This window comes from Lepidothrix coronata, unplaced genomic scaffold, assembly GCF_001604755.1.
Source record: "Lepidothrix coronata isolate B3197 unplaced genomic scaffold, Lepidothrix_coronata-1.0 Scaffold12, whole genome shotgun sequence".
NCBI classification, from domain to species: domain Eukaryota; kingdom Metazoa; phylum Chordata; class Aves; order Passeriformes; family Pipridae; genus Lepidothrix; species Lepidothrix coronata.
The window spans coordinates 8,764,473-8,778,667 of NW_016690192.1; the positions used below are offsets into that span (position 1 = coordinate 8,764,473).

General features: G+C 38.4%; 1 protein-coding gene across 2 annotated transcripts in view; it reads right to left on the reverse strand.

Annotated features, from left to right (window-relative positions):
* ZNHIT6 (zinc finger HIT-type containing 6) overlaps positions 1-14,195 on the reverse strand; it is a 31,188-nt gene that overhangs the window by 11,515 nt on the left and 5,478 nt on the right. For both annotated transcript variants that reach the window (XM_017805725.1, XM_017805724.1), the window contains exons 6-8: positions 7,922-7,990; positions 7,046-7,126; positions 6,462-6,542 (exon numbers count right to left, since the gene is read on the reverse strand). In XM_017805725.1, the coding sequence (XP_017661214.1) occupies positions 6,462-6,542; positions 7,046-7,126; positions 7,922-7,990 (231 nt within the window). The remainder of the gene's footprint in view (positions 1-6,461; positions 6,543-7,045; positions 7,127-7,921; positions 7,991-14,195) is intronic.

Here is a 14,195-nt window from a genome sequence, read left to right on the forward strand (position 1 = left end):
GGAAGGAAAAGTGAGTGTCTTTTACAGTAAAAGCTGTGTAACCTGGCATCTGTTGGTCTGCATTGCTTTTGTCAGCAGAGAGACTGATTTTCAGATAAAGAAGGAGCATGTGACAAATGACACTGAAATGGCTGCAGTAACAAACTAGAAAGCTTGAAATAACCTGCAGGAAAACGTAACAAAGTATTCAGTAAGAAAAGTTGAAGTTTTAATAGGAAAACTCCACGACCCAAAATCTAGCACTCTGGGAAAAAAAAGCAGCAAGTATTAGTACACAGGAACAGTGTGTTTAAGAAACAGACTATAGACCAAATTCTATGTCCCCTTGAACAGACCAAATTCTATTTCCCCTTGAACAGCACAAAGTCACCAGTGCCTGACTACAGTTATGCAGTGAAGAATGACTATTGTGAGCTAGCTAGCCGCTTTTGTAAAGCTGGCAGAGCTCCTTTTGTGCCAGCTGCTGCAAGCTAGAGAGGAGTAATGAATTCTACTGTCAATCTTCTGGCATAGGTTAAAGCCAGCTTGGGGTGTGTTCCAACTCATGCCAAGGCCAGCAGTTCAACCAGGGATTTGTATCCTTAATTCCAGTCTCATGTATATCACGTACTACACAAATGTGAAAAGAAACTGCTTCCAGGGTAAGACTAGAGAATCTTAAATACACCACCCCACATTTTTCAACATTTGCAGAAAATGCAAAGGATGAAATTATGCTTGAAACATGCCAATTCTAGCACATTTGTTTTGCTAGATGAAGTACTACTTTTGAAACAAGGTTGTAATAAGATGGTAAGAAGAACTGATCCATGTACTGCACTAAGAGCAGTGACTTTTTAAAGAAACTGAGTTTTGTATGAAAAGCAGAAAGCCGACTATATGCTGTCTTGGTTTTACAGGAAGCTACTCATAAATGCTAATGCAGAAGGAAGTGCCCTATGAAGAGAGTATGAAAACTTAAGGGAAACACTAACATATCAATATTTGAGGCTACCTTCAATGTATTTCAATATAACAGCTTTTTATATAATCTTAAAATCACTGACAAAACAGGTAACTAATAGACATTTTTAAGGATAGGGACATAAAGATTCTAAATACTACATTAAAAAGGATTTAGTTCCATTACACTTCTACTACTTTCTGAATTCCAAGATGATTATCCAAGTCTGCTGGCTTATCTGCACATACTAAAGCAAAAAGCTTCACCTTTCTAAATCTATTATTGAGACTACTGAGACCTACTGATGTCCTCTAACCCTTAGTTATTTAAAAACAACAGACTGCAAAAGAAAATTCTCTTTGAGCACAGAAACTCAGTCATCCAAGGAAATAACTCTCATTTCTGCCAGCTGATCTTGAGACAGGGAAGTGCTCCAGAATTACTAACATCATCCAGCCTTCTGGGAAGCAACTGCATTGAATCAGTTAAAGCAAAGTAAGTCTTCACCACCATAAAGCAATGGCATTCAGCAGAGAAGAACCTCTGATACTTGTCTAGCAGATTTTCTACTCTGTGGTCCACCAGAAATAAGCGGCAAACGCGCCAGTGTTCTCGTGTGCACCAGCCAGTGTCACCACAGAGAGTAAAAAGCACCTTGACGCTGGAACTGGCACAAAAATTCCTTTGATTTTTTTTTTTTTGCTTTCTGAGTAATTGAAGTATGAGCTGCAGCAGTACTACTGACACAGAAAACATTTCTACAACTGATTTTATATACATCCCTGTATGGTGTGGGAGTTTTACAACAGGAAGGTGACAGGATACAATCTGGTAACACTCTGTACTCCAGCTCCTTCAAGGATGTGGTCCACTGAAAGCAGTGGGCTTTGCAAAGCTCTTAAGGTCAACCAGACTATATTTTCCAGGCATCTAAATATCCTGTCAGTGTCTACTCCTATTTTCAAATCCCCAAAAAGTTCTCTACAACAACTTATTCTGAAAAAACATTCACACGCCATTTGGAATAGGCAAAAAAGAACATTACTATACAAAAGACTTAACATTGATCCTTAAGAAAGTATTATTTTTTAGTTCTATTAAACTAAATGCATGTGATTAAAGAGTAAAGTATCTAAACTAGATTTGTGCAAGATGTTACTGAACCCAGTAAAAGAGATACCAAAGTATCTACTGTAAATTAAGTTTGTTGCAGTTATTTCTCTTGTAGAAATAGGATTATTTTATATGATAAGGCTGAGTAAATAAATTTTTCATTAAGTATCTGTAGTTACAAAAAACCCCAACTTTTGACTATTAACTTACTGTTGACAAATACCAAGGGTCTGTTGGATTTCGGAATTCTTTTTGGGAGGGGCTGGTGGCTGTTTTGGTTTGGGGTTTTTTTGTTACACAAAGCCTGATAAGGCTATCCTCAGGAAACTGAGAACGTGTATTTCCCAAACCAGACTGTATAATTTAGCCATTGCATCTTTCCTTTCCTTAGTGGAAAAAGCAATATTCTTACCATATGAAGTCACTTTGAAGGCATCCCAAATAAAGGTCTGAAGATAGTCAGGACACTAATCTATCCTGAAGAAAGAAAATACTACTTATAAAAGAATGTAGACTGTAAAAATCATCCAAGAGGCAGCAGTTAAACCTTTCTTGGAATAGTTACAGCTGAGGAGAGAATGGACACCAATCACCAACTAAACATTGCATAACAGGTGACAGAAGCAAGCGGTACCAAATGGAAAACTATTCTGACCCATTCAAATGCAGATTTTTTCCAATGTTTTAAAGGAAGAAGATAATAGCATAACGCTTGTTTTTTCAAATCCTCTTTCATAAGATTCCTCATAAAGTACATGTAGTTAACGAGAAGACTATCAAATGTAACTAACAGTTATAGAGCATTAGATAACAGGTAGGAAGGAGAGGACATGAGGAGAAATTATGCTTTCGGTTACCCCAGGTAACTGTGGAGTGCTACTAATTAATACTGAAAGCAATTCTTACAAGCTGGTTTTAGAGAAGACAGAAATAAGAGCTTATCACAACGTTTTCTAAGAACCGTCCCCACTGATGATAAAAGACACGTAGCTTGAGGAAAGCAAGCACTGCCTTTGGCAGCTATCCATGATACCTGCACAACAGTGGTTTTCTGAAGTTCTGCAAAAAACTGTGAGAAAGCAGAAATCTGTACTGTGTGGTTAATTAGAATTTTTGGAGAAAAAAGACCCAAAAAATTTAAAGCATTCTACAAAGGACCTTCAAACTAAAAGGGCCATTTGCTATGAAACACAGAAAACAGCCAAAACTAAACCACAAACTCCTGTTTCATAAACAATTGCAGGAAATACTAAAATCCTTCTGTAGCATACTTATCTTAAAACTAAAAGACTAACATTTTGTAACCTATAATAATCCTGCTTAAATGCTCTCCAAAACACCACTGCTTTTCCTCAATAATATGCAATTGTAACTATGAAAAGTACTTTTCTGAAAAGGTTCTGCTAAGCCTAAAAACAACATTTGATTTAACAATGTATTTTTACAGCTTTTGTAGTATCTCATGCTTGTGGAGCAGAAATTTTTCTGGTGGTCATAGAAGTGGTGGATAACACAACATTCATGTAGCCTTACATGTATTAGTAGCCTACACCAATCCCACTCCTTCAGTCTGCCCACAAAGCGATGGAAGAGCATTCGGACGTACAGGAACACACAGCCTAAAATCTTGCAGAATGGCGAGACACAGGATGAGAAATTACTCTGAGTTGACAGTGGCACTCAAGGCTACACAAACTAACAGATCCCCACTGTTAAAGAAACGTGGATAAAGAAAGGTGCGAGAGCTCTGTTAGCACTCAGCTTTTGTTCCACGCTCAAGGCCACTAAGCAGCAAGCTGGTCATGGTTCAGTAACAAGTACTTCCACTGCAATTCCAAGCACAGATTTATAGAATAAGGACCATTACCGCCCCAATTAATTTAACCAGGGTTGGGGAACAAAAAGGAGAAGAAATCAAAACAAATTCTCCCTTACTTAACTGTAATGCAATTACAGTAAAAATTTGAATTCCCTCATAGAGCCTTTGTCACAACAACTACACTGGTACAACTGCACTGAGAGTGCCTGCTGGCACAGACACAGCTTATGTCGACAGATGATTTACTGCTGACACAGCAATCCCATAATTTCAAACAAACTTTGTTCTTTCCTTTCAGAGGAGGAATTTTCTTCCAATATGCTGTTTCCTTGACCTGTCTGCATTGCCCCAGCTGGGCCTACTCTGCCAACTTATACGAAGAGATTCACATAATTTCCAAGTGAAGAACTGCAGTTCTCAAGTCAAAACACTCTTCTATTTTAACTTTCTACAGTTTTTTTTATACTATAAACTTTGCATTCTCTGAGTGGGATAAATACCAACTACTCCAACTTTGTTATCAACCAACCCAGCTGATTCTGGGAATACAGATGAGTCTCAAACTTAAGAATATTAAAGTTAATTTGACTTCATAAAGAATTCTCACTCAAATCTGTGAAATAATAAAGTATTATAGAGACTTCAGAAGAGGAAAATGATTAAGTAACAACAAAACTGATGAGCACAAGAAATAGTCAACTTTGATATTAAACTGTCTTTTTTTCCCAAGCCTTCTACAAAACTTACAATACTCCACTTCAAAAGATCAAAAGGTGAACTTTACCTGCTATTACAAAACCAACTTTTCCTTCTTTCCTAAAAAGGGAAATGTGAAAGACTAATGCTTATATTGTCAAAGTCTCTTCGGCTCCTCACCCCACCCCACCAGCAAGTAGACTGGGGGACACAAGAGGCTGGGAGAAGACACAGCAGGGACAGCTGATCCCAACTGGACAAAAGGGACATTCCATAACATATAAACACATAGTCAGTGTATAAACTAAAGGCAAAGCTGGACAAGGGCTGCTACTTGGGAACTGGCTGGAACTGGGCAGTGGGTGGTGAGCAACTGCATTGGGCATCACTTGTTTTGTATATTCTAATTATTTTATCATTATTATCATCCCTTACTTTTCTGTCCTATTAAACTGTCTTTATCTTAAAACAAGAATTCTACTTTTTTTTTTTTTTTTCCCCTGATTCTCTTCCCCATCCCACTGGGCATGTGGGGTGTTGAGTTGAGTGCCTGTGCAGTGTTTAGCTGCCTGCTGGGCTAAACCATGACATCCAGTCAGCAGGGACCTCCTCCGACTCTCAAGACCTTTAATATGTGATCAAGAGAGGCCTCGCCATAACATCCAATGGGTCTTTCAGTACTCCAGGACAAAATCCATCAGGCCCCAGGGACTTCTGAACATTCAGCTGAAACAGCTGGTACCTGACAATTTCAGTGTCCACAAATGAAAACTCATTATTCCCACACCTGTAACCCTCAGACACAGGGTACTGAGCAGCCCAAGGCATTTCATGTTTTTTCCCTGTGTGTAAGAACCATGGTTTTGTATCCTCAAATTCACTTAAAACCAACAGGTTTCTAGCTGGCAACCCTGATGGTAAATGTTACAACCATATTTCAAATAATGATTGCAAAAAGAAAAAAAAAATCAATCAAAATCATTAACAGTTTGGGCTTGAATTTCAAAGTACACTACACATTTTTAAATATTATTGGGGAAAAAATACAGCACAAACAGGAAGCTCAGTTACAACTAAAATTCTTTTAATATACCTTTATTCTGCCCTTAGAAATAACATATCATGTTTCAGGGAAGCATATTATTTACATTTGTTACATTTGAAGACAAGAATGTACTTTAAGATGCCTAACTAGGAATCACTGGTCAACCACAATAAGCTATGATACTAAGCTGATACATATCCTTTCCAGTAACAATGACAACAGGGTGGAGTGTTCAAAATGGTATTTAAAACAGCAAAATTATTTCCTTAAAGTTCAGGATTATTTTCTGTTCTGGAAACAAAGAAAACAATTCTGCACAAGTCTGAATTCTGGAGACAAAAGCCCACACCCAGAAATATGGTAACATGAAGAGTAATGAGCTGGTAACTTTGAGAAAAATGTATAATTTCAAATGCAGTGACTGGATTCTGATATACACAATTTTTGCTGCAGTGATTTAAAAAAACAACTCTCTTCAACTATCACTTCAACTCTCTTGGGGAGGTTAACATATCCACAGAGGAACTCCCAGAAGGGAATGGATGTCTACAGTTTTTTAGCACTTTAACACAAACCTATGTTCTGTTATACTGGCATGGGCTGCTGCTGAAGCAGCTCAGGTACAGGCACACAATAATTGCATTGAAATTTCAGTGTTGACATAGTAAAAGACAAAGAAATAGCACTTTTGCTGAATAATTTTCAAGACAGCTAGTAATTACTCACTGAAGTTTAATCCATGAGATTATGTAATCTCCAATCATAATATTGAAAAGACTAAGAAATGTGTTATTTCTTTTTGTTATTTTTAATCAGTAAACACACAAACTGAAGAACCACCTTACCTGACAGAGTTTCGGCTCCTGTTTTCTATTTTCATTAAAATTTGTACATCTGACTGAGGAGATGCTGTATAGATTTTTAATCTGAAAAGAAAAATGCAGTAAAGATGAAGAAACAGTGATATACAATGACTTTTCTTCTTATCATCCATAAGAGATGGATATATTTTGCATGTCAACAGCCAGAAGAATGTATTTTTTTCATGAAGACAGTTTGCCACATACTAAGTATTTCCTATAAATGAGGGTTATAATTACTAGTATGTTTTTCTAATTACTCTAAAGAAAAGATTTACTGTCCCCTTGATTGAGGTTAATTATGGTTACATTTTTCAGAATTAGTTACTTTATTTGATCTTTATGCCAGGAGCCGATTTCTTAATATTTTCCTGGTTTAAATTTGGTGGTTATACCCCAGGGTTTGCTGGTTGGTGAATGTTAGGGTGATTTTCATCACATGTACTGTTGACTGGGAACTCAGCTCTGCAAGACGAAAGTGCAGCTAATTTAAGGTATTTATTCAGAACCATTCCCTTCTTTTATTAGTGCATTAGATGAAATAGGCAGAAAAGTTATTCAATACACACCTTTGACAAACTACAGGATCCGACTCCACTGGATCAATGTACGGCTTAAGGATATCAGTGAGTGTTTTATCATCAGGCACCCTTTCACCAGAGATAAAAATCAAATATGTGAGACATGGTTCATCATGTACACAAAAATCTATTATGAGTCACTTGGAGGAACCTGTATATTTGCACGCTAGAGTGGCACAATTGAGTAGTTTATGGGAGGATCATAAATGTGTACCAGTATTGCATAGACATCGACAGCTTTATCTCCATTTCAGCACTGGAATTTCACAGGCATATACAAGAAGTATACAGATGCCTCTCTAGTTTCTAACCCTGCAATAGAAACATGCTGCCTCTACAGCTCTAGAAGCAGACAAGGGCATATTTCTCACCCCCCCTTCAGGCTAGGAAAAAAGGAGAAAGATTTGTCAACAAAAGCTTATTTTTCAGCCTTTTCAAAATGTGCTTGTGGGCTTTCCTACAAAGCAAACAATGCAACCATTTCACCCTATATGAAGGTCAGCTCCAGAGTGCAGGCAAGGAGGGATGGCAAATCTTGCTGAACATCTGCTCCATGAGAATAGAGTATGTTAGGTGTATGGGTATTGCTATTATGAATACACAAGCTGCTGTTTATATAGAGAAAAGGATTAACAACCAAACATTCTGACTGATTTGGAAAGCCTGGTAGCTTTCAAAGAGGAAAGGACTATACAACTTTTCAACATTTTTAAAAATTTAAATGCCCTTTTAATTAAGACTAAAATTAATTCCCGAGTTTACCTTACGTAACAGAACTAGATAAGAACTGACCAAAATGTTTTGCAATTCAACTTCAGCAGATTAATTTAAACTTTATAAAAATCTGTTTTTCAAGTTCTGTACCGTTTTAAAGTGTACTCAGCATGACAGTGAGGAAATACGAGCTTCAAATGCCAGTAGAACTTGTTCTCCCTAAAAAAAAAAAAGAAATGCATATTCTTAGTGTTAGCTGATAACTGCTACTTGTTTTTTCTATGATAAAGCTTGGTAACCTGTAATATGGATGCACGAAAAAATACATAGTTAAGATTTTGAATGGCTTCAAAGAATAAAAGGGACATGCAGAGAAGCTGAACTGCCCTTTGAAAGATGCGATGCTCCCAGATCCTGCTGAATTTCAAGTCCTGTTCCTTACAAATACACCAATTAATTGATCAACAGTATTTCACATTTTAAAAGGGAGTATATTCCACATGCCCTTTAATTTCATATCACACAGGACAGATTGCCAAACCTGTGCAGCAAAAACAGCCACAAGTCCCAGCTGCAGCCGGGTCCTCAAAAAACATAAACCAGGGGACTCGACTTTTCCCAGCAGTGATGGCCTCAACAGAAAGTCTGTCATGGCCAAGGACGGAAGGTGCATTCTGACATAACATGTATAAGAGAAGTTAGAAAGACTAATTATTTTACAGAATAAAAAGCTTTGTAAAGACAAAAAGCTCTGTAAAGCTCTTGTAAATCTTCCCTTTCCAGCTAGCATAATTAATACCTGAGAACAGAAGCTACTGAAGCATAGTTCCAGAGATCTTAAGAAAGAAAGTATTACCTAGAGGATACTTTGCTAGATCAGGAAATCTCTTCCTGCCTTTTTGCTCATCTGCAGAAATCAATATTGACCTAAGACAAAGCATTTTTCCTCTTATTGCTCCGAATTCTCCCATTCAGTATGGCGAATATAACAATACCTTTCTCAAAGAATCCTCTAAGAGAAAGCACAGTCTAAAAAGTTCATGGCCCTTTGCTCTGGATCAGAATTTTACATGATAAACAGCAAAGATTTAGAAATCAGAGGCCAAACATCTACGTGAAGCATAGGAACGTCTAATGGTAATTCTCTCTGCCTCTTTTTTTAACTATTTTTTTCAACACTATTTAAGACCAATGAATCATTGTATCCAGAATAATCACAGTCAATTATGCAAAGATTGTGGTACTACAATTAAAAGTAAACACAGCGTTGTTCCAACATGTTGTGTTATTTGTTTATCAGGCAGATGAAACATTAACCAGCAGGTTCTAGCTGGCTGCAGAGACAAGTGTACGTGCATCCAGTAGCAAAACAGTAGACTTAGCTGCTAAGTTTAATTAAGTATGATATCAATTTTTAAATGCAAGCACTTGTTACGAAGTGCTCTTATCAAGCAAATAATCAATCCCTTACCTAGTTATTCTTAGGAGAAAACTGAGCTTTACAGCTGAACTTATACTTCCCGGAGTATAAGTAAAGTCAGAAGGTTACCAAGAAAAGAGCAAGCAGGAACCCTAGCTCCAAGAAGCTAATAACTAAGACTACAAAGAACTAATGAAGGCCAAGGTCCCCAAAGCAACATGTGCCTCAGCAGAACTGTGCATCAGGCCCTGTGATTCTTCCCTTCTCTCTGCTTGTTTGTTGCAGCTGATAATGAGAATGTCTTCCTTAAATGAGGAGCTGAAACTAAGAGCCCATCAGATCTGAAAGAACTAAGAGGACTGTACAACCAGAGCTGAAGGATAACATAGAAAACATTCTTAATTACATAGCATGTATACCCAGAAGCTGGCACAGTATCTGGCCCCGTGAATTTTATGCCATTTTGCATGTTAGTATACTGCCTTCAACTACCAAACTGCAAAAGGTTCTGAAATAACTCAAAATTAGTGAGTGGAATTTTGGAAGTTTTTACAAGATAAGTGAAACAAGGTTTTGCAATTCTTATCTTGACAGCTAAAGGGAGCATCAACACTACCACACACGCAGAGCAAACTGGAATATCAATAGGGTTATGGAACCAGTTCAGCTCACTTGTGATTAACAAGCTTGTGATTCCTCTCAGACATGTTAATATCTGCCATTTAACATGGAATGGTATTATTTCAAAGCACTTTCCCAGGCAGACTTTAAGTAAAAGTTAGTAAGCTTTATACACAGAAACAGAGTCACCATCATTAGCTGTAGGAAACATTAATGATGGGCACATTTATTAAAATGCCTTTAAGGACTGTTAGATGAGGGTTTTGTTCTGTTAATTTAGTTATTTAAAGAATATATATTAGTGAGGCTTGCTAGCACTTCTTCATCTTCCACAATTTTTTCAAACAGGCCATATTTATCTACTCTTAAGTGACCCACCCTTACTGTGATATGGACTTTCTGTCAAATTTTTAAACCAAGACAGCCAAAGCAATGTGAGTACTGCAGATCTCCCTCTCCCAAGAGGAAACAGACAAATTGTGACACAGCTCACAGAAACATGTATGTGGCCAAGAGGGCTGTCTCTAACACAGGCACTTGAAAAAAGAAATGCTCCAGAAAAGTACTTCTAGCTATCTGCTACCTGTTGTTAGGCACACTCTTCATGTGTCAGTGAGAACGGTTGTCACAAAGCACATTCTCATTTCACATGCAAGACTGGTTCCCTGTGGGCTCACTGAGGCAGACTCAGTTCATCACTGCAGCTGTAAAATCAGCTTAAGAGGGTTCTTTTCAGACTTCCGCCCTCCCTCCCCATTCCAGGCACAATCTGGTCTATGGAACAGTTCACAGAAAGTGCTATGAATCAGGGAAGCTGAAGTGAAAAAACTCATTCCTTGTCAAAAGTTTCACTTTGGAAAAACAAAAATGTTGATTTTTCTTTTCAGCAAGCTAACACAAACTGCAGTTAATGACTTCATCTCTCTTCAAATGGAAGTAAATGGCAAGCAGAAATAGGCAAGACAGATTAAGAACATGGTAGAAGTAGGCAAGACAAAAAGAAGCTTAGAACTAGAACAGCCTCTTCACTGTACAGTGAAGTCTCTGCTGGGTGCCTGTTATTGAAGTGAAGCATCTTTCACCATCAGTGATCTCTGCCCAGTTATAGAACTTGATGTCAACTGTAGATGCTATCAAAGCTGCTTCACAACAAGTTCTGATTAAAGTTAGATATCCTGGCTCCAGATCTCACTGACCTAATCTTCCATTATGGCTCACTGGGGTAGTATTTCCTTCAAATACAACAGACATGCACTATGTCCATTTTCTAAATGAAAATGCGTAATTGAGTAAGTCATCTGCAGTTGAGTAACAGCTCACTCCATGAAGTCTTCCATGCTGCTCTGCTGCCACGGAACACCACTCCACGGTTTTTTGGATACCAAGACACTGACTATAAAACTACCAAACACCAGAGATCTGGATGAGGCACAAGCACATCACTGATGTCAGTAAAAGCAGCATCACAGCCCATCCCTGCATTGCTTGGCTTCACATCCTATTCTGGCTACTTCAGAAGCATGGAAACTGATCAGAGGGAAAAAGAGGAGCCAAGTACCTCTTTCCTTGCATGAGATGTAGCTGCAAAATATGTTCAGAAATGCACAGGCTGTTTCGCAACCACTGCTCTTCTAAAGCAAAGTAACTACCAACCTTTCAATTCTGCTAAAACTTCCAAAAACTCATTTTCTATACTCTACTGTAGTTTTCACAGAACTACATGTAAATGATTTTAAAATTTTTCACAGTAACAACAGAAAGATTTTTATTTCTGATGTTACAGAGACAGCACCAGTATATCCAACACGGCTGTTACCTCCAGCTGGCTCTCAGAACAACTGTAAAAATCCTCATCACCTTTTACAGTTATTGCAGTATCTGGGAAGATGCTCCAAGTACTGCAGGTATAGGCAGAACAGCTGCTGGGCATTAAAGGACAGATCTACAAAGGATTTGGACATACCTGTTAAGTGTCTTGGTAGATTTTTAGAAGTGTTTAATGTTTACACAGTTCTTAAAACATTTATGAGATATCTCATAAAGCTTAACTTTCTTACTTAAGTTTCCTCTGAAAATTTCCTCCCAGTTTTGCCTAGAATGCAGTAGATTTTATACATATATAACCTTTTTAAGTGTGTGTACATATGTATGCAAACTAAAACATACATTGACAACAATTTCAAATTCCTCACATCTTAAGATACCAACTGCAATTCTTGCTCTGCAAAACTACTTCACTGCCAGCTTGTCAACGATAGTGATTCACTGGTGATTTTGCTTCTGTTTAGCAACTGATATTCTTAAAATATTTTAAAAACAGTATACAGGACATCTTGCATCAAACTGTGAATACCGTAGTACTTGCTGTCTCTGTCATTTTGAACTCATAAAAGAGATTAAAAGGACACGAAGAAGTTTAATGACGGACCAGTTATCCTTTCATCTGACAATACTCAGTACTCTCACATATTACACTGAAGTTTAATAGAAGTACTAGGTGTTCAGTATGCATACTTTTGGATAATATTGCCTTCCTCAACTTTCTTAAGCAATGAAGATTCAGTCCAAGTAAGAGAAGAGATTCTCTTAAAAAATTAAATTAAGAGAACACGCAGAGATGTGGTGATTCCATCTCCCCTGGTCCCCTGAAACTGCGTTCCTAGTGCCAAATTGACTTTGTTGCACTTCTAGTAGTGGCACACAAGAGAGAATGTCTCTGTCTTCTTGAAACTTCATCAAGCTAATTCCTGGCTTTGAAATATACACAGCAAAAGCGAAATATTTCTAGTGAAAGTTTGTATGTTTCCTAGTTACAGTAAACAGCCAGACAATCAATGAAGACACTGAAGTGCACTTCCTCTGTAACACACATGGTCTTCTATCAGGGGGCCTCACAACAGCAGGGGCGTTACTAACCATGTGTGCTGCAATAATCAAACATACCAGGCTTGAACTGAGAGCCCTGTGTAAATCAAAGGGACACTGTCAAGACAGAGTAACCCAAACTGTAATAATCTTTAAAGAATAAAGCTACTGTCCTCTTTACTTATGCAAATAAACAAAACTACCACCACATTCACTGTGAAAATGACACATTTCAGTTGCAAAAAACCAGAAGAAACTAATTCCCGGGTAGAGAATTCAGTTCAGTACTTGTCTTCACATGGGGATGTCCTGAAAAGCTACTGAAATACCAGAACATCCTGCTCTCTGACCACCCCAGAGTAGCATTCCTTTGCCCGAGAACTTTAGTGGATTCAAGAAAGCAAGCAAAACTATGTACTAAGTAACAACTAAATTTGAGTTTAACAGCTCCACCAGTGTAATATTAGGCCAAAACCCAGCTCAGAAATCTCCTTGTTAAATTCTCAAGATCGTCAACACTTCAAACAATTTATTTTAATTATTCCTATCTAAGTTAAGATCAGAGTTTAGGGCTTTCAGGTGTACCTCACAAGTAGCTTCTGTAACACTAATGTTCTCTTAACTGATGCTAATCCTTGATCTCCACACTATATTTTGTTCTCACAATTAAAGGAGAGAGAGAATGTATAAGCTTCCTCCTTTTCCCACACATATCCTCCGACCAAATGCTCTCAAGCTGCAGGCATGCCTTCCACCAGGGAGGAGACTTGTAGTCCTCTTGTCCCTCTTGGCAGGGAGGAGAGGTGAAAACGATTTTGTCTGGGAGATGCTGTGAATGGAGCAGGTAGGAAGCTGGGTGTAGATGCCTATGACAGTGCAGGCAGGAGGGAGGGTTGGAGCAGGGCAGCACAAGCTGCAGAGCTGAGGGAGCTGCACTGCTCCATTTCAGTCTCTCACTACTGCCACCATCATCTCCTGCAAGGGAACCAGGAGCCATGGAGTTGCAAGCTCCCTCCACTCTATCACCTGCTGGCTAGAGCTTCCCAGTTGCTCCTCCAGGCCTTATCCCAGCCTGGCCACAATCTCCACCCCTTTCCCAAAGGCCTCCTATCGCAGTAGGTCACCCCATCAACTCCATAGCAGAATGCATCCAGTGAGGAACTTTCAGTTCTATTGGAAAATAAGGGCACCACAGGGAAAGTAGGATGAAGCAGCACATGAAAAATAATTTATGAATAATAAGTCAGATGTACCATGAGTTCACAAACTGGACTCAGACTCTACTTTCTAATGACCTTCCATTATCTAGGTATTCAATATCACATGTTAGTCTAATCCATGTGTTGCCCAGCATTGGCACGTATGCTTTCACAACATCAAAGTTAGCAAACAAACTAATGGAAACCAGGAAATGAAGAGGCTGGTTAACACATTGAAACCACACTGATCTGTCCTCCAGAGCTGGCACGAGCAAGGGATGACACAAGAATACATCTTGTACTTCCTAGTTTCGGATTA